At 40.9% G+C, this 22,641-nt stretch overlaps 1 protein-coding gene across 1 annotated transcript in view; it reads right to left on the reverse strand.

Moving 5' to 3' along the window:
- Positions 1-2,801: 2,801 nt before the first annotated feature.
- Positions 2,802-22,641, reverse strand: part of LOC139700296 (uncharacterized) — a 244,147-nt gene continuing 224,307 nt past the window's right edge. Inside the window, exon 6 of the mRNA XM_071598935.1 lies at positions 2,802-3,278. Within this exon, the coding sequence (XP_071455036.1) occupies positions 2,802-3,278 (477 nt within the window). The remainder of the gene's footprint in view (positions 3,279-22,641) is intronic.

The raw sequence follows: 22,641 nt of genomic DNA on the forward strand, positions 1-22,641 counted from the left end.
CGACCTTTGACCTGTTGCCTCTCCCAATGACAAAAAGAGACATCGGTACGCACGGGTGAGCAAGGATACCGGTCCTCACGATGCACAAATTTATATACTTACCAGAGAGAACTGGACCCAACAGAAGTGGGTTTCACGATGAGGAGAGCAGCAAAAGATGCTTAAGATTTTAAGAAATATAGTACGTAGAAAGCAAGATGGAGATAAATGCTTTAAACCTTAGTTACCTAAAGGTAACCAGTTAAATGAGAGAAAATATTTGAACTTTTTCATCATGCCTAGGGCAGAGAATGGTCTACAATAAAAGTAACTTAAGCGTAATGATACTAAAATATTAATGATAAAAAACTATCAAATTAGATTACATTAATATACACTCAAATATATTCGATCCATACACATTTATATGGATAAACAATTGTTTTTTTTAAATAAAAATTAAAAAGAATAGGGATGTCTAACGGAATGAAGAGAGGAAGGAAGTTTACAGAGATGAATAGGGACTTTGATGTAGAATAGGATGCTGGGTTGTGTTTTGTTAAAAGAGAAAAGAGAATTATTTGATTGTTTTGTCCAACCTACTACCTAAACCAGCAGATTACTAATCATAGTAAAACTTATTCACTTTAATATTTCGGTGGTCCCATCCTGATTCATCAGAGGAGTAACTCGTCTTTAATTTCAATTATTGTTATTTTTAAAAAACAATTTTCCTCTCTCCCTGTCCCTCTCTTTCTTTCCATATATATATATATATATATATATATATATATATATATATATATATATATATATATATATATATATATATACATACATACATACATTAAAAGACGAAATCCCGCTAAAAGGCGAACAAATACTCATTTATATAGAAACAGATATAAGGAAAAGGGATAGGAATCAGTGTGTTCCTATCCCTTTTCCTTAAATCTGTTTCTATATAAATATATGCATTTTAAAAATATATATTTATTTATTTATCACAAATTAACTTGAAATATTAAATAAAATCCTCAGACAGAATCCAAAAATTAAAACAGGTACTGATACTGCTGTTAAAGTGAAAAAAACATGAAATGAATGATGTAAATGGAATGGAAATGACGGAAATGCCTTCAATATTTGGTGCAGATTTTTACGACAGTTGCTGAATTAGCCAATTAGAAAATTTGATAAGTGAGTTTAATTTATTTTTAACTTGATAATGATAAATCCAAATTAATTCATTTCACTGCGGATACCTTAAAATCTGGTGACACTGAAGGCATTTCAAAAGAAGGGAACCCTTTCCGATCAGCCAGGAGCCATTTTATAACTTCTTATAATTCTGGTGGTTATAATCTCAACAACTATGCATTTAGCCTTTTCTCAATCCTCATCCTCCTATATCTTGAATCGGTGACTAACTTTCAGTGACAAAATAAAAATTATAAAAGAAAGAAAATAAAATCAAAGAAAAATAAACATAATGCTCCAGATTATTTTTCACAGATGGCACAGTTTTATTTACAACAAAAACTTTCTTAATTTACATCAAAAAAATAATAAAAATAATAATAATTACAATCGAGCCACCGTCTCCCCATTTTTTAACAAAAACAAAAAAAAATGAAAACAAAACATTTTCTCTCTCTCTCTCACTCTCTCTCAATTTCCATACTCCCCCCTCCACTTTTTTTCTCGTCTTCTCCTCCACATTTTATATTACCTCTTCTTAACTCTTCCCTTCATCTCTTTTTTTAACTCATAGGCACCTCCTTTTATTTTTATACTACAACCTCTTCTTACTCTTTCTCTCTCCCCTGGTGTCCTTTTAATGCCTCCTCTCACTATTTCACTACATAATAGTATCTCGGAGAAGGCATAGTTAGTTCAGTGTACTTTTATTTGTGCATTTTATCTCTATATCTTACCCTTCCTTGTTGGTCTCCCTCTTTTCTCCCCCCTCTCGTGAGTTTGATCACGTGTTTCGTGGGGCATTTGCGAATAAGGAAAGAGACAATAAGGAACAAAAAGGGCGCGTGACTCGCAACAAAGCGTGACGCAGGATTTTTTAATGGGCTTCGATCATCACTCTCACCTTCTCCCTCCCTTTCTACTTACAAACTGATCCCTTCCTTATTCCTCATTCCCCCTCTTCTTACCTTTCTCAATATCTTCTAATCTCAATGCCACGCCATAACACACCCCCCAAACGGTTTCATGCAACTCCCATAACAAGAACTTCCCTCAATAACTGAATGGGCGAAATTGCCAAAACTCTGTGATGGACGGATATCAAATGCTTATTTATATGCATGGCAGATGAAATTTAGACCAAAGATTAACTTTTGGCATTCCGTGGATTGAGTTTTGAGTCTAATACACACTAATTCATCCAAGAAATATAACAAAAATAAACAAATATTTTCGAGTCCATATTTTCTCATATTTTAATATGGTCTCATTGTTCTATTAACCTGACAAACTAGAGATAGCACACGATATCTTTGTTCACTTCTTCTCACGTGGCCATATTCTTTAAATAATTATGAAATAACTTGCTGATTGCACGCAGAATCCGTGTGTCCACCTCACGGCTGGGAATTTTACCATATAGGTGAAACCGAATCATCTCTTTGAAATAGTCTCCCGCCCCATCTCACACCGACCTCCCGCCTTGGAAGATCCCCGAGCAAAACACTTGGTCCACGACCCTACTTGAATAGTCCTTCTACCCCCTCCTGGCCTTCCCCGCCGGCTGCGGAGGGCCGCGAGGTGGGGTTGAACCGTCACGCTGCCAGAGAGAGGGAGGGCCCTCACGACCTGAGCGGCACCACGGCCATGGGCATGCGTGCTCCTTCCTCCCACAGATCTCTACCACCCCCCACGCCCTTTGCCCCCCCGCTGCTGGCTCCCGGCCCCGGGTTCCCCTCTCCACCGACGACGCCTCCATCCTCGCGCGGCAGTTCGGGCGTTGGGGGAGGCGACGGTGGGTGCGGCGTCTGCGCAGAGGGTGGAGGGGAAGTGGTGGTGGTCTGAGGAGGTGCGCGCTGGTGGTGATGAGCCGTCGATGAGTTGGTGGTGGTGGATGATGAAGACGAGCGGGCCGTCCCGCCTCGGGACTCACCCGTGTGAAGGAACAAATGATTCTTGAGGTTCGTGTGCTTGCTGAACCCGCGGTTGCAGATGTGACACTTGAAGGGCCACGAGCCGTTGTGCACATACATGTGCGACTTTAAGTCTCCCGGTGTCGGAAACGACTTGGAGCACAGCTGACATTTGTGAGGCTTCTCCTGAAAAGAGACGAAAAGAGGAAATGGAATTAACATTAACTTCGCGAAACCCAACATTTAACAAACGTTGAATAAAATTGACAAGTTACAAGACAAACAAGTCTTTACCATAACCAAGCAATAAAACTATTTCTAATAGATAATCCTTCACCTGTAAACAGTTCCCGGCAATTATATACGTAAGAAATATTGACTATTTGAATAATAGAATTATAAAAAGTAAACTGGATGAAATTAAAATCGTTTCATCGTTAAACTTTCATAAATCAGATATATTAAAGTGTGACTAAATGAGAATACTGCTGCTATGATTCAAAGATTCAGCGGAGAGTAATTTAAAGATCCACAGACACACGTATTTGTAATAAATAAATAAAAAAAAAAATTTCGTTCAAAATGGGTCAAGAAACGATATGAATGTCTAGATGTTTTTCATTGCCAAATTATTCATGCATGAAATCCTAATACTAACAAAAATATCAGTTATTTGATCAATTATAACATATCCATTATTAAAATAGAAAGAAAGACGCGTACTTTTCCACAGATTTTATTATACGGTACCGTATAATAAAATCTGTGGAAAAGTACGAGTCTTTCTTTCTATTTTAATAATGGATATTAATTACTTCCACGAAGTGAAGCCTGAAACAATAGAAATTATAACATATTTCATAACGCTATTAATGTATATATGTATATGGTAATATGTCAGGTAAATGAATGCTTGTAATTATCCAAAGATATAATTGCATAAAATAAAATATGCCTTGCAATAAGTCCAAAAGACTATAGGTAATAAGCATAGCATTTTAAAAATAATTCGACAAAAGTTGGAACTTGGAATACGAAAAATTTCTACCAGCAATCATGGTGGTCGGATATCCAAAGTGTGGAAAGGGCAAAGACCTTGCTCCCTATATTCCAAACAAAGACGAGAGCATTACTAAGCCACATATGGCACCATAGAACCCTGTTACTTGAACTCCGTTCTTTCGTTTCAAGTTAGTGGCTTCAACCTCGAAAAATGCCTTCCGTCTCCATTGTTCCAGATAAAACTCGCCCTAGAATAAGAGGACACCGAATTAAATAGGCGCGCAGCCGATATCGTCCTCGGCGTCCCTCTGGAAGGAAGCATAATGAATAGCGAGCCTTACTCCGGGAGGAAGCCAAAGAAGAAACCCGCTCTCTCCCTTCCGAAATGGTTTACAACATCCTGGCCGTTGGAAAAATGAAAAGAGACGGAAAAAAAGGATTTGGGAAAAAGTCGATAAAAATTCATTCGCTGAGATTTTTCGGCGACGTGCCCGAGCGCATACAGATGAGCACGTGCAACCGCACTGCCCAACTAGAAGGGGCACTCGATGAAGGGTAGAAAAAAGGGCCGAGGTGCCCTTCTCCTACACCAAACCCACTTTCAAAGGGAGAGATAATCGATTCCGTCCTTTCGTTCGACGAGAACAGGGTCCTTTCATGCGATCGGGACCACTAGATCACCACCACCCGTGGCAGGTCCCCTTTTGTGTACCCGTATTTATTATTGCGCCAATTATTTATCGAAGTAGCGATATACTTGGAGATAAAACGTGAGAAGGAGGGGCTCAAGCTTATATGTTGGCTTCTTGAAAGAAACATTCAAGTGTCTACACATTCAACTCATGACTGTGCAGACATTTATACGCGTCATAATTCAAGACTGTATCATGAAGAGGTGAACAAGTATTGTTTTGCTGCTCATCTAAAACTGCGGTTCCTTTGATCCTAGCGAAAATGGAAAATTTTCGTAAGTTATGGTAAAACTGCCATCCTGCCAATGGCAAAATTTCCTATATCTATTTAATGAGATCTACCCAACGAGGGTAAATCTAAGCTGTGTAAGTCTGTGGCGACACTTGAATGCTGTATGGCGTAGAAATCTGGTCAGTTTTACGAGTTAGGGGAGGAAGATAGAATTCGCTGAGATGAGGATGGTAGGATAGTTATGCGGTGTAACAAGTAGGGATAAGAGAAGGAAAAACCACAACCGAGGAAGAGTCGTGATACGACCTACTGGTCTAAAGTTATCAGATAGAAGAATTAGATGGCTTCGACATGTGGAACGGAAGAGCAAAGAGTAAGTGGGAAAAAATGTGGTGAAGTTAAAAGCTACTGGGAAGTGGAAAAGAAAAATTATCTAGTTACGATGGAGAACCAAAGAGGACCTGAGGGGAAGAGGGTGGAGAAGAGAGGAAGCCCTAGGTAGGCAGAATTGGCGGGAAAGAATCAAAAATGGGAATGCAACCCTATAGAGATGGAATAATACTGAGAGAAAGACATAGAAGAATATTTTTGAGTTCTCTTTCAATGCAATGTTTGAACACAATGGCCGGTGCTACATTGTTAGATGAGAAAGCAATCAATACTCAAATTATTTAAAATTTTTATATTAGCGGGTTAAAATTCTCAATACAATAAGATAGTAGCTGAAAGGTAATTTTCAGCAACAACAGTTACCAATATATTTTAAACTACTAAAAAGGGAACAATATGGTTTATATTGGTTTCTGTCTACTCAATCGTTTAATTTTGTACACTTTTACATTTTCAAAATTATTCTTACACTATTTTAGGTTCACTGCGGGTGAATACAAAGACATATCCTTCCCTTTACTCTTAGAAGATCTTTGATTAATATGTCCTGTACTCAACTATTATAATGTTATCATGCGGTCCACCACCCCTTTCCATCTTCAACGACGGTGCGCCAATACTTCTATTCCACCCGAGAGCGTCTTCCCCAGCAAACCCCTCCCAGGGAGCCAAAAGCTTCCCATCACCTCCCACGCAACGGTCAGAAAGTGGGAGAGGAGAGAGATGGAGACTGCGAGAGAGAGTGTGTGTGTGCTTCTGCGGGCCAACCCCTTCCCTTTCTTGTTCACCACTCTGCTACAGACTCCCGCCAGTGTTGCCACATAGGGTGATTTTTTGCAAAGGAAATGAAAAAGTAATGAATACTTTTTCATTCAACGGTCTTTGCTACTACATATAGCGAGCGAATACGTGTAATAAGGGAGGACCAACAAGGACCTATAGTGCAAATAGTTTGAATGAGAGCAGGAACTACACATACGGCATGGATTACGCTCCTTGAACTATCAATATGGACTGCAAGTTACTTTTCCTTCTATAATTATATGTTGTTAATTATCAGGAGAACTTTAATACCTTTTCCCGAAATTCTCCATTTTTCATTCCCTTCCCATGGAATCGCCATGTTCGATATTTTATTTAATTCCATAATACCTAGCTGCCCAGAAGAACATATCTTTTACGTGTTTAATATCACTTTATCCTTCTAAATTTGGATATGCCTGTTATTTCTTACATTGATCTATTAAACTAGGAGTCACTTAAATAAATAATCAATAAATGTGATACCTCTTCTATAAAATTACCGTCCGTCAAGCTTGTTACACGATTTCAACTATTTTGGGCACTTAGCCCTGATCTAAAGCGTTTCATTCTCTGTTTATGCTGATTGCCCTTAAATTTTAGGAAACGGTGGCAACGTAGCCTCCCACACATCGGCATCCTTCTTCGAGAAGGAGGAGAGCATCCTCTCCCTCCCCCAAATACAGATGCATTAACCACAGAAGGAAGGGGGAAGACTTAAGGAGGGACTTTCTCGAGACCGAAATCAGGACAGACAGCATACATATATGTATGGACGAGAGAGGTTGGAAAAGGCCCGTGTATTCTTGGTCCTCCCTCAATGGAATCAAGCGGGAGACTGGTTAGAGTGATACCCAACGCCACGTAAACGGCAAAAATTAACGGTGGAATTCAGACGATCTCCTACCTCCTCTGGGCGTGGGGCTTTTTTTCAAGGCAAGTGCAAGAGGATACAAAAACTTGGAAAAGAGATGTTGAATAATGCTCTTAGGATAGATCACTTTATTCCGCACACAGGCAGCCGCTTGTGTAGATAGAGGAATTTTAGAGGGAGGTAGAACCCTACACCCCTCATACATATGCGTTTGTAACCTATGTACAAGCTTGATAAGAGCCAAGTTTTCCTGCATATTTCCTTACATACATATATGTATATATATATATCGTAATTATATACTGATAAATTACCACAAGGGTTATGCGAAAATATAAGCAAAATAATGGTTAAGGTAGAGTTGTTAAAGCATTGTTATTTTGCAGCTAAAATTTGTCTTAAAAAGTTTTTAAAACTTTTGTATACTACTCTATAGTCTAGTCGATCGGACCACCACACCCGCAGTTTTAGGCTGTTGCGTAAAATATCAGTGATAACAAATTGTCAATTTATGAAGGCTTTCTTAAATGGTTAATTCAAAGGTCGATCGTGCTCTATATTTCAGGTCCGTGATGAGAAATCCCCAATAAACATCACAGAGCGATGTAGATGACTTGAGAAAATAATATAACATCATCGGACTAAGGAAATGGATAAAATTTTAACTACCTATTGAGATATCATTATTCACGAACTGTTGTAGGAGGAGAATATGGAGCTCGGATAAGGATAATGAAGAAGAAAAATAGTTATCAAAACGACGGTTAGACAAAAGAAATACAAAAGATTTATTTACTTAATAAAAAAAACATTTGGGGATAAATTTTCCGCTGCTTCCATTTTTGTCCTTGTCACATTGGTAATTGATTCATGACTTAATCAAACGAGCTGCAATCGATAATTGCTGTTGATGACGTATTCACTACATGATAAATAGAATTTCGAACTGAAATCAAGGCTCTGGTCTCTGTCCAAATGCTAATCCTTAATAAAGCTGACAAATTGACTCGGGGTCTCGGGGTAACGGAAGGTAAGTGCTTCCATGTTCTAGAACTAATGATAACATGACGAAGGAGGGATATAATGGGCGGAGAAATCGAGGATTCATGTCCAGAAAAAAATTCTTAAGAGGTCAAATGGACGCTTGAGTTCGTTCATTGGAGGATTGATGGTGGAGAGAGAAATAAGTAAAGCAGAGCTAGGCGTCGAGTGCGAGTCACATTTTTTCTAATCACCACCACCAATAAATGCCTATTCGACATAGAGATTGAAAGTTAGATCGACACCGGGATCCGCATTCGGCACATAGCTCATCAGTTTTAATGGCCTTTTGCAACTTTATTTCTTCCTCGCATTTCAAACCCGCTAAGGATCAATGAAGTGTGGCGAGTTAAGCGGAGAGGCGCGAGAGGAAAGGTGCAATAAAAGTGGGCGGAAGGAAGGTTAACTATGGTTCGAGGAAGGCTCGAGTCTGGATGCGAATAGGAGGAGAAGGGGATGGGTCGGGAGGAATGAGTGAAGACTGCGGATTGAGTTCTCGGTGAGGAACTGAGGAGGAGAGGTGGGACTGTTTGGCAAAAAGGATGGAATAAAAGGGAGGAAAGACTGCAAAAGAGAAGTGCAAATGGTAATAAAACGATTGCGGCACATCCCGTTCCCACCGCCCGCCAAGTTTTTTTTTGACATTTGATAGACTTTGGTGGAAGGAAACTGAGAGGGAGGCGGGGAAGATGGAGGAGAAGTGGCGGAACGAGCCTCCCTTTCTGAATGGCAATATTTTTCTTCCAAGTTCGGGGCGCAGCATTAATTCCACGGAAATGACGTGGTGCTCGATTCTTGCCGACAAAAAATGATTATAGAGGGATGAGAGGGTGGCAGGGCGAAAGCAGGAGGAGTGGCGGTGGAGAAGACAGGAAGTGACGTATGACCTCCCATTCTTTTCTGCTTTTGTCCTCCCCTTCATTCCTGTCATCTGGACTCGGCCTTTCTTCCACAAAATCCATATGTATGTCAAGAGACGCGATCCGAAAGCAAAGAGTTCCCTTCCCTCCGGTCGCTATTGTTTTGATTTAAAAATAAGTATATCTGACGGTTTCCCAGTAGTAATGCTAACTCGTTTCTTAAAAACGATATACATCGCAGAAAATATTCCTCGCTGAAGAACGCTTTACATCAATTCTTATTGTATTAAACATAATCTTATGTGCCTGAGAAATTGCAAGAGCCACCAAATTACTGTTTCACCTGCTGGTTAAATGAGCATCAGATCTATAATGATTTTGCAATCTCAACGAACACATGCATGCGGATGAGTTGAACTATGATACAATAGGTTACAGAGGACAGCTGTGCCTTTATCTAATGGCTTTCATCAATAAATTTTCTACATGCACTACTCATATCCCACAGGTTATCGTCGCTCGGGTGGTAATGAGAGAGAAAAGTTCCATATAATAAACTACATTATTTTGTAAGTCGTGGTCCGTTAAGCCGCGTGTATTTAGTATAAACTATTCCATGTAAAATTGTGGAACGACTTATACTCGATATGAGCTGGAAAAATCTCGGTATATTTCCTGTTCAACACTATATTTATTGCTCAAAATCCCTATAGTTTTCATGACCAGGATCCCTTTATTGTAAATATATTTGGAGATTTAGTTTCTCAGTGAAATCTGTCGAAAAAGAATAGATGAAAAATACAACTCTTTGACCGTCAAAAACCTGAGAATTCCTAGGACAATAAAAATATGAAATTAACCGAAAGAAATGCAGAGCAGCACCGCACCAAATAAGAGAATGAGGAGAAAAAAAATGGTTCCTCTCTCGGAGGAAAATGCTCTTTGAGCCGGACATTACGCAATAAGGGGGGAGGCAGTTAACGACGGTTAAAACGAGCGATCGGCTGTTTCAGTGGGGGGCGATGAGACTTGGAGAAAAAGGGAGGGTAACGCAAGAAGGGTAAGGGACCGAAGTGGAAGTTAGGACCAAGAATCAAGAAAGGCGGAGGGGAAGAATACAAATGGACGGGGCAAAATGCGGAGACATGGGCGGGAGGCAGAGAAAGATGCCCTTTCGGAGGAGGGCCCACCGATGAGAACATGCGTTTGAGGTGGGGGGATGGCGGTTCCGAGAATGAGGGTGGGTGGCGGGGTGCGGAGGAGATATTAATTACAAATGAGTGCGGAAAGGAAGGAATATTTATAATTCGCTGGATTGATGAGATGGGAGAAGGTTGAGACGTCTCTCGGAATTGTGATGAATTAAACAGTAAGAAAAAAGGAAAATATCTTCCCGAGTGTCAGAGAATGCAGGAGGAGATGAGTGTTTTAAGATAAGGGAAGGCTTAATTTTTTTTACATCTGTTTGCTGAATGAGTTAATCCCATAGGATGAAAATGTGACATTCTATTTATACACATATCTTACTCAGTGGCCGGTGTCGAAAGTAAGTCTTGCTCGTTTACGAATGGCATTCATTTGCTTGCGTCCCAAACTGCAGGAACATCTCTGAGTATGATTTTATCGTCCACAAATGTTTACTACTGATCGATTTTAATATAATATAGGCGATATTTTGCCAACTTTTTCTTATTGTTTCAAAAAGAAATAATAAGCCTTAAAATTAAAATATCTTTTGTAACAGTTAAAAATAGCTATAATATATTTTTAATGCATACTATATTCGCCTAGTTATTACCTTACTAAATGGATATTAACCTCCTTCACAATCTTCTAAAATAAAAAGATAAAATATGATTTTAAATGGATTTGCGTTGCCTCAACGTTTAGTTTGGATATTGGGACATTCGACAATGGAAAATTTCACTGCAATGTTACTAAACATGCAGGTTAAAAATTAAAACGATATGGCTTCGTAAACATTGAGCGTTTTCACAGAATATAAATAAAGTTCATCAAAAAAATATTTTTCCTCATATCTTTTCAGATTTTCCATACTTTTGGTTCTGTCCCAGATGCATACGGAGCAGAAAAATATAAATTAATGCGCAATCACGTTCACCGATGATATTTTAAAATGTGCTGGAGCCACGTTTATTAAATGGTAGCGGCGGCATCACTGTGGAATCCATCACGCTGTGTGAAGAATATAAGTCACAAGGGTGTTGCTCCAAAGCCTCGCACCGAATATCCTCCACTCCAGAGACGAAATATAATCGAAAAATCCTTGAGACGTAGACTCAAACACACAGACACACGCACACTCAACTTCGGGTCATAAAAAAAATAAACGAGCCTTAAGGAAAAGCGAAAGGAAATGGAAGCAAGGGAGAATGAGTCAGGACCGATGGAAAAAAAGTGCTGTCCCTTGATGCTAAAGGCGTTCTTTTTTTGCTCGGCGAGACAATGAATGGACGGAGGCAAACGCGAGCAGGCTGACTGAGAACTACTCCGGACGTCGAAGGGGAGAAACACACAGACGCCCGCACACAGGTGCAATCATAACTCTGTAGGAGGCGCAAGATATGATTATGACGACTGCCCATATGGCGCCGCCTCCTTCGGAATAAAGAAAGGAGAGACTGGATCCCTTCTCCCCCATCGACCCACCACCACCACCCCCACGTGCTCCCGTCCCACCGCTCCATCCTCTCCCTCTCATCGAGCTTCCTTCAGCTCACCTTCCTCGCCCTTCGCACCCTTGCTCAGCTCGCTTTCTTTCGACTCCTTGCGGATAGCGAGCATTTGGATCCACGCGTCATACGAAGGGGGTGAACAGAAGGAGGGGGCAGGCTGATGCCTCTCCAGATGGAGAATTTTTTGTCCCTCGCCGAGAAATGACGTCCAAGCCAGGAGGTATTGTTAGAGAAAGAGAAAGCCCCTCTGGTACCAACATCTTTTTCGACCACTTCCACCGGCTTCTACTTCGCAGCCAGGGGCGCATAACTTGAAATCCAGCACACAAATCTTCCTTACTCTTGATTTCCTGGATTCGGAAGTGCCAGGGGTAATCGAGGCCGAGGAGCAGTAATGAAGAAATGAGTAGAGCCTTTATTCCAAATTTCTATTGTGCTGAAGGTAGTTTAAAATGCAGCCGAAGGGTAGGTGGATTATCACAATTTTACGGAACCGACACGTCTCTTCGGAAGTTTCACGTTCACCATTATACTGCTTTGAAAATCCATGAATCGGAAAACGTTATATTTTCTTTTCTTATCCAATATTTTTGATCAAAACCTTTATTTGTAATAGGACCATGAGGTATAATTTCCTCGCCTAGAGGTCGAAGTTCTCCTTGCCAAAACTGAAAGTGACATGGTTAAGTTATCAACATAGTCTTAAGGAAATTCATTGATCTGCAGGTTGATTATAAACCAACGGTCAGTCCCTGCGTCTTAGGTTATATTTTAAATGAAACTCAAGTTGATTTAGGATATTTTTGACGCCTGGAACCCATTTGCAAATTATATCATGCCGAAAATAAAAATTGTATTCGTTAGGGTAATTGTATTAGTGAGCATTCAACGCAGACGTTCTTGCGAGGAGGCGCTAGGATAAAGGTAGCACAGAAAAGCGATTTTATATGTTTTGGTGAACATTTTATAACCAACACTCGTAGCTATCTTTGAATAAAGTAGTAGTTAATGCAAAAAATACTTAGATACGATAAGACTTTTAAAAGTTTCTGATTCTGCCAGCGAGAATTATATTTAAGCTGAATTAAATAATTATAAAACTGATCACATGCTGTTATTACACTGCCGAACAAATACATATCTATTGACTTTAAATCTACATATAACTTTATCTTCGATATTCATTCCTCAGTTTTATCCTATAAGCTACCCGTCAACCAACATTTCACTCGCTTTCCTACTTCCACCCTCAAAAGAAACCTCGGGCTACTCCTGTTTCCCCGCTCTCAAACAATTCTTATCACACCCTCTTCAACAATTGGAAGAAGACATCTAACCTAACGCCAAAGCCTCACCTTCAAGACTTATGTTACCATCCGTCTCGATCCTCTGCCGTTACCTTTTGAAAACTCTCTTGAAAAATCGCGTTCGGGGAACATATTACCTGGGACTAAAGACTGGGGGGGTGAGGGGGAAGAGATGAGGTTGGGAGGCAAGGGGAGGTTGCGCGGGGGAGTAGGTAAGAGTGATATGGAGGGAAAGGATGTTTCAAAACCTCTGAAGGCGGAAAAACCGACTCTCTCGGGCGGCACCGTTGCCGCCCGTCGCCCCGCGTTTAATTAATTATTTCGGTAGTTCCTCAATTTTTCACCGAAGAGGTCCCGGATGGAAAAACGAGGTAAGATTTTTTTGACGTTGTAATTCGGCGTGTTTCGCGTCCTTTGTAAGACGTGAAGCGATTCCGCGAGGAGATTGAATCGGACAAATGTTCAGAATTATGTATTGCGACGTAGCGTCCTTTGGAACCATTTTTCACACCTCCACGCTATTAAGTACAGGACACATTTTCACGAAACTGACAGATTGTTGTGGATTGCTTCGTCTTCCAGGGGAGAATAAATGGTTTCACAGAAGTAAGAAGATATTCACTGTCGGCAGCAGCTGCCAAATAAGCTGTGGTAATATGCGTGATTTGCCTGGGCAAAAATATAGTATATTTCCTGTGAAACTAACCTAACCTTTGATATTATGGGTACGGTATTGTCTATCCTATTGATAGGAGCTGCTTGTAATCATTTCAAGCTGTAAGAAAACGTAGGCATAACTTACATTTTGTTCAGTTAAATAGTATTCAAGAAAACGGGATTATGAGCAATTGATTCCCTCAGATCTAACTATTAATATCAGACACCTAATAATGAAATTAAATCAAAATATCTGGCATTAGTAGAGTCAAATGATAGAAAAAAATGTTTGCACATTGGCATCGCTACGCCAGGAGTTTAGGGAAGGATTCAATCATGATCCTCTCCTCAGTTCAACATTGAGAAAACCTCCGCAGTGAAAAGGCGGGTAGGAAAAGCTCCATAAAGAACATAATTAACAAAAGTACGCTTCTTAGAATAATGACCTCATGACCTTTTAGTCGGCCCCTTTAGTCCGATGTTAGTTCATAGACATCTGTGAAGAGCGAAAGAATATTCACACAGTTCAAAATACGCGCTGGGGTGAGCTTCCATAATGCGTGGGTGGTTGCGGGTTTCGAGAGGGGCTCAAACATTTTGGTTCCTCGATCCACCGCCAGGTGGTATCCGCGAGGTGGGTATGGGTGGAGGGGGGGAGGCTCTCTACCGCTCGTACCGTGGGGCTGTCTCGGCGATGGACTCATTATGGTCATTACGGCGTCCCAGGTACGCCCATGTCATCGTTGTTTGACGGCGCAGATTGGGACTGTTAGAGGGGCGACTGGGGATCAACCAGGAGAGACGGGTCGAGATGGATTGGGAGGAAGGCCGTGGAGGATGAGGTACGGTGGGCGCCCGTTTCCCCAACCCCTGATCCGCCACCAAAAAAAGGAGGCAGGAAGAGGAAAGCTTCCCTAAGAGATATATCTCTCCACGATCCTTATGCCAAACTGCAGCATTTTTAATGGGCCTTTCTATCACTCAAAGGGCGGTCGGATCCTGAATCCCACGCCCATTTCTTCGGGGAAACGAGAATCAAAAAGAATCTCCTGTCTGTTCCAGAAGAAGCAAAATCAGTCATGCGATAAAACACAATGAAAAGTTAAAAAAAAAATAAATCGAGGAATATCGCTTACAGGAAGGATGAGTACACTTTTTAGGGAATTTGAGCGATCCAGGATTTTTTACGAATCGGGAAATGTAGTGGATCAATATTTATTGGTGCGTTTTGGGATAGGTTTTGAAGTATATTTGACAAAAAAAAATAATTTTTAAAGAGGCAATTCATCTTCGTCTGTTTGGCGAAAATCTAACGTTGAATTATCGTTCTTCCGATGAACTTTGAAACAAAAAAGAACAACTAGAGGAGCAGAATTTATAGATATTTTAGCGTAAAAAATCCTTTCTTGTTTCTTTGAGACATGAAATGATTGGCAACATTCTTTTCAGGAAATTGAATTCCAAAAACATGCCCAATGACTCCAAAGTGACATGAATAATGCTAAAGCTAAATCGGTTTGGATGAAAATATTAAATGGCTGAATCAAATCGTTCCCCTGTCATGGTTGCTTAAAAAATATGAAACATATTCATAAAAATCAAACTGAAATCTATCGTTGATAGCCCTACTTTTTTGACTTAAAGTTAACCAAAATTAATAACTAAAAAGTGAGTTCATTTATTGTTATTGAAGCAGATAAAGTTTATTCCTTTATTTTTCTCTTCTTTAAAACATAAAAGTATGGAATAAAACTATTAACTCGATGCCACCACTTTATTATGCCATCTGGAAACAAATATTATGAAAAACAAAAATGAACGACCATTGTAGCAATTAATGTATTTTTTTCACTTCGTCATGGTGACCAGAGCTTATTCGTATTTTTTAGCATAGTAAAGAGGAGAATTTCTATAATATTTATTGTCAAAAAATTTGTTTTCATTTATTTCTAATCTAATAGCTTTAATATTCTGCCTTTTAGTAAAAAAAAATGTGTAACTAAAATGAGATATTTTCTGTGCAACGCTAAGAAAAATTTCGTTCATAATTTTTGATTCTGTACTTAAATTTCTACATATTTTTATGGGACGATCAAGAAATATGCTAAAATATGACATTAACGAATTAAATTTATGACATTCTTTTAAAAAGAACTTTAGTATGAAATGGTGAAAGTGTGATTAATTTGAAGGGAGCGCGACGCTCTCGTAATCACGAAGGAAATGCGAAGCGACACCCATTATTACAGTGAATTCGTTAAGGACGACGAGAGTGGAGACAAGAAATTATATGTATTTTTTACCGAAGAAGCACTCATGGTCAGGAAAGCGGTGCGAAGAAACCCTTAAGACGCAGAAACGATGGCAATGAAATTTCTTGAGGGTCATAAGATGTGATTGCAGGAAACGAGGCGCCAAACCTGTGAGAGACGATCGTAGATTTCGAGTCACGCCACCAAAAGAGACGTTTTGGTTGGCAATGAAATGCACCACGGCCATTACACGTTAAGGCTTTCCGCAGGTCGAAACATATAAAAATAGGAAGCGTCTCAGCATACTGAAACGATTACAATGACGCGGCAAAAAAATCCGGCGTTGAAATCTCTTTGAGAGAGATAAGCGAAATGAGAATGTATCTCATTCATTGTGAAGTTATAAACTCCGGAACTGCTGTTTATATGAGCGTTATATTATTTAGAGATAACCTTATTAGAGTGAGATTCGTGAAAAAATCGTAATAACCTCAGAGGAAGCCGCGACGCAAATTCAATGGTCACGACCACTGTCCTCCCTTCCTCTCCGCTTTACACACGAACGCGTCGTGAGTAGGATGCCGGCGTCGCAAGGTCGATGCCGAGAGGGTGGCAGTGAAATGTTAACTTAAAGCTCATCAGTGAAAAAAACGAATAGGAAATTACATGGCTTCTATCTCCCCCTCAGAGGAAACTACATCTGATCTCTTTATTAAATTGTGCGCACAAAGTATACTATACAATTATTTTAATATTTGTTAATTGGTGTTTGTGATGATCAGTGAGATGCCTCTATAAGTATTAAAAAGAACTACTTTCTCAAATTAGAGGCGGACACCAAGAAATTATACGAGGGTCATCCGGAAAGTAGTACCCGTTCGTGAAATAAAGACACAAAAGTAAATATTAACAAACATAAAAAATTTTATTTGAAAGAGGATACTTTAAACTACTTCTCAACATAATCTCCAAGCAAATTAAGGCATTTGTCATAACGTGTGACAAGTTTCTGTATTCCTGCTGCATAGTCCTTCGCCGCCAGCTCATTGAGATACGCGAGGGACCCATCTTGCACAAATTTTTGCATAATGCAGATGGTGTTTAACAATTTCATGAACAATTGTTCGAGAAACATTGGGAAAATGCTCACAGATGTCATCAATTGTGACGCGCCGATCGTTCCTCACGAATTCGTCAACTGAGCTCACCAGTTGGTCTGTAATGACAGACGGTCTCTCCGAACGCTCATCGTCGTGTGTGTTCCCCCTCCCCATGTTGAAGTTGCGACACCACCGCCGAACAGACGACTCGTCCATTACATTGTCTCCATACACCTCCTTTAATTGGCGATGAATATCACATGGGCGAACGTTTCTTGCATTGAGGAATTTAATCACTGCCCTCACTTCACAACTGGCGGCGTTCTCAATTTTTTTAAACATTGTAAACAATCACAGAAACAACACAGGCAATGCTAGCGTCACGCAACTTGGCTCAGAGAAGGCAGACAAGCCACTGAAGCTATCTGACCTCGTCCAGCGGCTACTCGCGTCGTCAGCACTTCATGCGGCACGAACGGGTACTACTTTCCGGATGACCCTCGTACGTGAAATCCCAAAATTTTTAATCATTCACCCCAATTAAGTTTGGATGGTTACATATTATTTCTGTATAAAATATCCCCTTGAAATATATTTGCACCAAAGATTTTTAGATAATCACCAAAAAAGGTTGTACAATAACAATGGTATATATATATATATTATTAAAAAATATGCACTGACACTGTCAAGTTAAGTAGAAAAAATGACAACAGTAAATATGAAACGTGAAGAGCTGAAGAGTGAAGATGTTTCGTGTATATGGATGAAATTGAAAATTAACTTTCACCTCTCAATTGGAAAACCATATATATAAAAAATATTGAATATATTAGGACGCCAAGTGGAGTACTGACGCGCATTCTGACTCCGCGCACTAAGTTTACTCGCAGTAAGTAATGAGTGGGAAAAATCTCACTCGCCTTGAACCCGGTTCGATGGATTTCGTGCTATTCTAATGAACGCGAAAAGTTCCCCAGCACAGGACCACAAAGATGGTATTCATACCCCTCTTTAGAGAAAGAAATTTCCCTTTTCTTATCTTATTCTACCTTTTCTCCGAAAATTTTGGGTAAGGTGGGCGCTGGTACGCTGGGAAAAAAGGGGAAAGTAAGAAACCTTGACCAATAGATCCTCGCGTGTCTGTTATCGCTGTGACTACAAGAAAGGGAGGGCGAAGGAGGAACGAATGGGATGGGGTTATAAGCTCCGCGTCTGTGGGAACAGTCAGTCCGAGGAAGGAAACTTACTCGGCCGTTGCATGATGGAGGGAAGGAGAAGAGTTAAAGAAGGAAGGGAAAGGGGCGGGAGAGGGACGAGACTCTCCCAAGAGGGGGAGACGAAAAAATGGGTGGTTTGGGTGGATTTATTGTTATTATTTTTTTCTTTTAAATTTAAGACGGAAGGAAGTGCGCAGCAGGTAAATAAGGCGCCGCGGAAGGAGGGGGAAGAGCGGGGAGCGGCCTTTGTTCTCCCCTCCACCACGTGTCGTTAGGTTGCGCTGGCTCGCAAAACCTCCCGAAGAGCCGGCCGGCCCATCACCGACAGCGTATCCACCCCTTTCCACCCCCGTTCCCTCCTTGCCCTTTCCCCTGCTGCTAGCCCCACGATTTCTTGAGTTCCAGACTCATCTTTTCGAGGCCCATCTGCCACTGTCGTGAGGAATTAGCGAAACTACCTCTCACCCTCCACTATTTCTACCAGTCCCATTTTTTGGATTGACACAACCAAGAATTGTAGACCCTACCAGCAAAATCTTCTTGTCAACAATTTCCTATGCAGTAACTAGAATTTACTTGCGAATTCACCCTAAGATCAACGAAGTTCATTTTTTGGCGTGTGGTTAACAGTCAGGTGTATTCATTAGCATGTACTTAAACTAAACAAATTGGATTAATAGTCCGTAAATAATTCGTAGCCGCGGTTAACAATGCTCCACCATCGGTGAGAACGTTCCAATATTTCAAAATTTAGTTATTAGCAAAAGCGCATGGGTTTTCTATGATATATCCATTCTACTTTTATGAGTTACTCTGGTAAATCTAGTAAAAATCTGCAACTCATTCCTCTAAACTCTATAAGAGTTTTGGGAAATATTTTGGTTGTACACATGAAGAAAAAAATAATACTGAGTCAGAAATACGAAAGGCAACTAAGAATCCCGGATGGTTAAATCCAAATAAGGCACACTGCGGGCTTCTCAGGAAACGAAAAGGAAACGATTTCTCAGATGGATTGCTGGCGAAAACAGGCGAAAAGGTGACGTATTGGTCATTTTTTCTAAGACACACGTTTCCTTCCAAGTCGATCCAATTTCCAGATGATGGAGGAAAGTCAGCAGGGAGGAGGATCCCTTGCGTGTTTGCATGCTTTCGTGGAAATACTACGTGGTCGGGATTTGAGGAAGGAAGTGAGGTTGCATAAAAACAGGTTTCGAAGGATTCCATATTCGATTCGTGAAATGCAACGCAGCGACGTTGAGATACCTACTCTTGCACGAATGCAACCTTCAATAAATATCGGTAAAAACGTCGATCAATGTGAGAACGATATGACATCACCCAGAAAATCAAGCAATATCAAAATAAATATACTGTGTGACTTACTTCTCTTTTACCCTGAAAACACACACATCTAAGGCTAGTACTATCAAAAGAAGGGTTAAATATTTATTATTAACAGCCAGCTGAATTGGAACTTTTAACAATAAAAAAAAATCAGGATAGAAATTTAATGATATACGAGATACGAAATACTGGTAACTCGTGAAGTGACTCAACAGCAATGTACGAGTTGGTCCAAACAAAAATTTAAGCTAAAATGTTTCAGAGCACCAGTTTTTAGTTAAAATAATGCATGATTATAGGAGTGAAAACAGCTAACTTTGAAAGCAATAATGATTCAAGTCATCCAATCAGTGATTAAAAGTCAGGGATTTTTGGATATATTTCCCAAAATGGCACTCAGCCATAAAACGAGGATGATAAGGAGGTGAGATTTGGTCTGATAAAAGTTTCCCTGCATCTGGGTTCAAACGCAACTTATTGATAAATTAAATCTCTTCTGAACTTGACTTGAATTACTCCACCAGTCACATTACATCCTTCGTCTCCCAGAAATATAACCGGGCTTCATTAAACGAGGTAGCGTACCTTGACCTTCCTCGAAAGGAGGGTCCCACGGCTAAAAAAAAATATATGCCACATGTGAGCCAAGGAAGAGAGCGCGGATGAAGGGGGAGAAGACAGGAGACGAGAGAGGGTGAGGGGCCGGCAAGAGTCGAGGCTAGTCGGGGGAAGTGGGGCGAGATGTGAGAGTACGTGAAAGAAGACTGCACTGAAGACTGACTTCCGACCTTTCTTCTCGACAAACCCTCCTCAACAGAGAGCGACGACCATCCCTACCGAAAAAATGAACTCGGGAGGGAAAAAAAGGGCACCGGACGTAAGATTAGGGGTAGTCGAACGGAGGAACGGAGGGTGGTTCGTTGGTGGGAGGGGGGGACACCCCAATTATAAGACACTACGTCTTCCCAACGCCACCACCTTCCCTCTTCTTCCCCTAGGGGTGGCGTACTTTCAAACTCCGTTTCCTCCGCTTCCTTATTCCCTCTGTCCCACCAACCCCTCTCCTTTCGCAGACGGTGGTCACCACCTCCCCTCGCCCCTGTTTCCTTTTTATCTGATCTCGTCGGACCCGCCACATCCTTCTTCCATTGTGCACACCGACAGAGGAAGCGGCGAACGGCATTAAGGAGTCATATGGGAGGAATTGAAGCGAGCCCTCGGTAGGGAGGGGAGACGTCGGGGGTGGAAGTAATAACTCCCCGCAACCCCAGACCCTAGGCATGAACTTCCTTGTGAAACAAAATAGGTACACGGCCAGCCAGCTCCTAGAGCAAAATCAAAATTTCAAATGTGACAAAAATAAGTGGGTCCCATTAAAAATACGAGATGTTAAATCAATATTAATCATTCCATAATTCCACAAATGATTGATCCTGAAACTTTAAGAGCACAATTGCAGATATAAAGAAGCAATGGTGTAATGAACTCATTTATGGAATTCTCTACCAGACTGGCATACTATTCCCATTAAAATGTTCTTCTATATCCGAATTTCGTACTTTTCACATGATCAGGAATGGTTACAAAAAAAGTAACGTTAAAACTGTTAATATGGTAAGGTAATTGGTAATTTTCTGCATCCTGTTAATATTCAAATTACATGGAACCTTTTCCTCGTATCGGTGTTCATTTTAAGTGTTAATGTAGATAGCATTAACAAATATTGAATTTCAGTATATAATGCTGTATATATCCGAAATATTATCAGTTTAATGAGTCAACTCTCACATTTCTGCCTGAAAGACGTATCATACAGCAAACGGGCAATGGAGATACATCTTATTACAAGTGTTTTAAATTCACTGCGCCCTTAAAATTCAAATTCTTTCAAGTAATACGCAAAAATACACCTTGAATCTGGGTGATTTTTTCCCATCTTCGTCAAATTATCATAGCTCTATGCATATTCGTAAATTTGCAACAAAAACATTACTCATCGTTTTGGGAAATCAAAGAACTCATTGAAAAATCTGTGCTTTATTCAATGTAGTCCTCTCCAGCATTTATCTTAAATTTTTCCTTATACTACAACATGTGCAGAAAACGGCGTCGCGGAAAGTGGGGAACCATTTCAGAGGAAGAGACATGAGACATGCAATGGCTGGAACATTTGGAGAATTTCTGCGCTCACGGGTATCCAGACGGAATCCAGCCGCGACTAGCGCACATGACTCACGTTTTCCTTAGTTCTTAGTCCTTAGTTCTTTATGTCTCCGCGGAGCGAATGAGAATAGCGAAAGACAGCGGGGGAGAGGTATTAAGGACTTAATGAGACGCGGGGAGGTGAACCGAAAGGGTTCTGGGAGGAAGTGAGAAGCAAAAGGCGGCGGGTGGGGTGGGAGGAGCGCGCGAGTGGTCAGCCGGCCGAAAGGGACAGCGACGAGCAGACTGGGTCTCCATAATTCCCCCTTTCGCCCTCTTCCTTCTTCAACTCAGGTTCACTTTATACTATTTCTCGTGGGAGGAAGGGAAGGAGCTGAGGGGGGGATTTGTTGAAGCGGCATACGGAGAGTGAGTGCCATGTGGAACGGAGTGTGAGATCCCTTCTCCTTGGAGGGCAGTAGGCCGAGTCTCCAGAAAAATAATAATAATAACAGAGCAGCTTGGAGGAGACAAAAGGACAGACCCTTCTAGGGAAGACGAGAGAAAGGGGAGGTGGGGCCGGCACGACTTGACGAGGTGCGAGTTGCGTCGAGGGGCACTTACGAGGAAGTAATAAGTGCTGGTGATGTGCTCGGTGACACGTAAACCAGGGGGGGAGGGAAAAGCAAGGAGAGGGATCTTCGCATTTTTTCTTCACCCTATTTTCTTTGGAAGGGCGATCATTCGACGCGGTCTTGCGGGGATAAGGAGGTTCCTACGGCTGCCGTGAGGAGAGGGAAGGGATCCCAGCCAATAAGGCGCGCGCGATGATGTCGATCCCTCGCGTCTTTTTTTCTTTCGTGCGGTTTTCTGCGTGAGAGCGTGGGGGAGGAAGTGTTCGGGAAGGGCAATGGAGGCACGGTCTTCAATGGTTGG

Source organism: Hetaerina americana, unplaced genomic scaffold, assembly GCF_022747635.1.
Source record: "Hetaerina americana unplaced genomic scaffold, ioHetAmer1.1.p SCAF_10, whole genome shotgun sequence".
Lineage (NCBI taxonomy): Eukaryota > Metazoa > Arthropoda > Insecta > Odonata > Calopterygidae > Hetaerina > Hetaerina americana.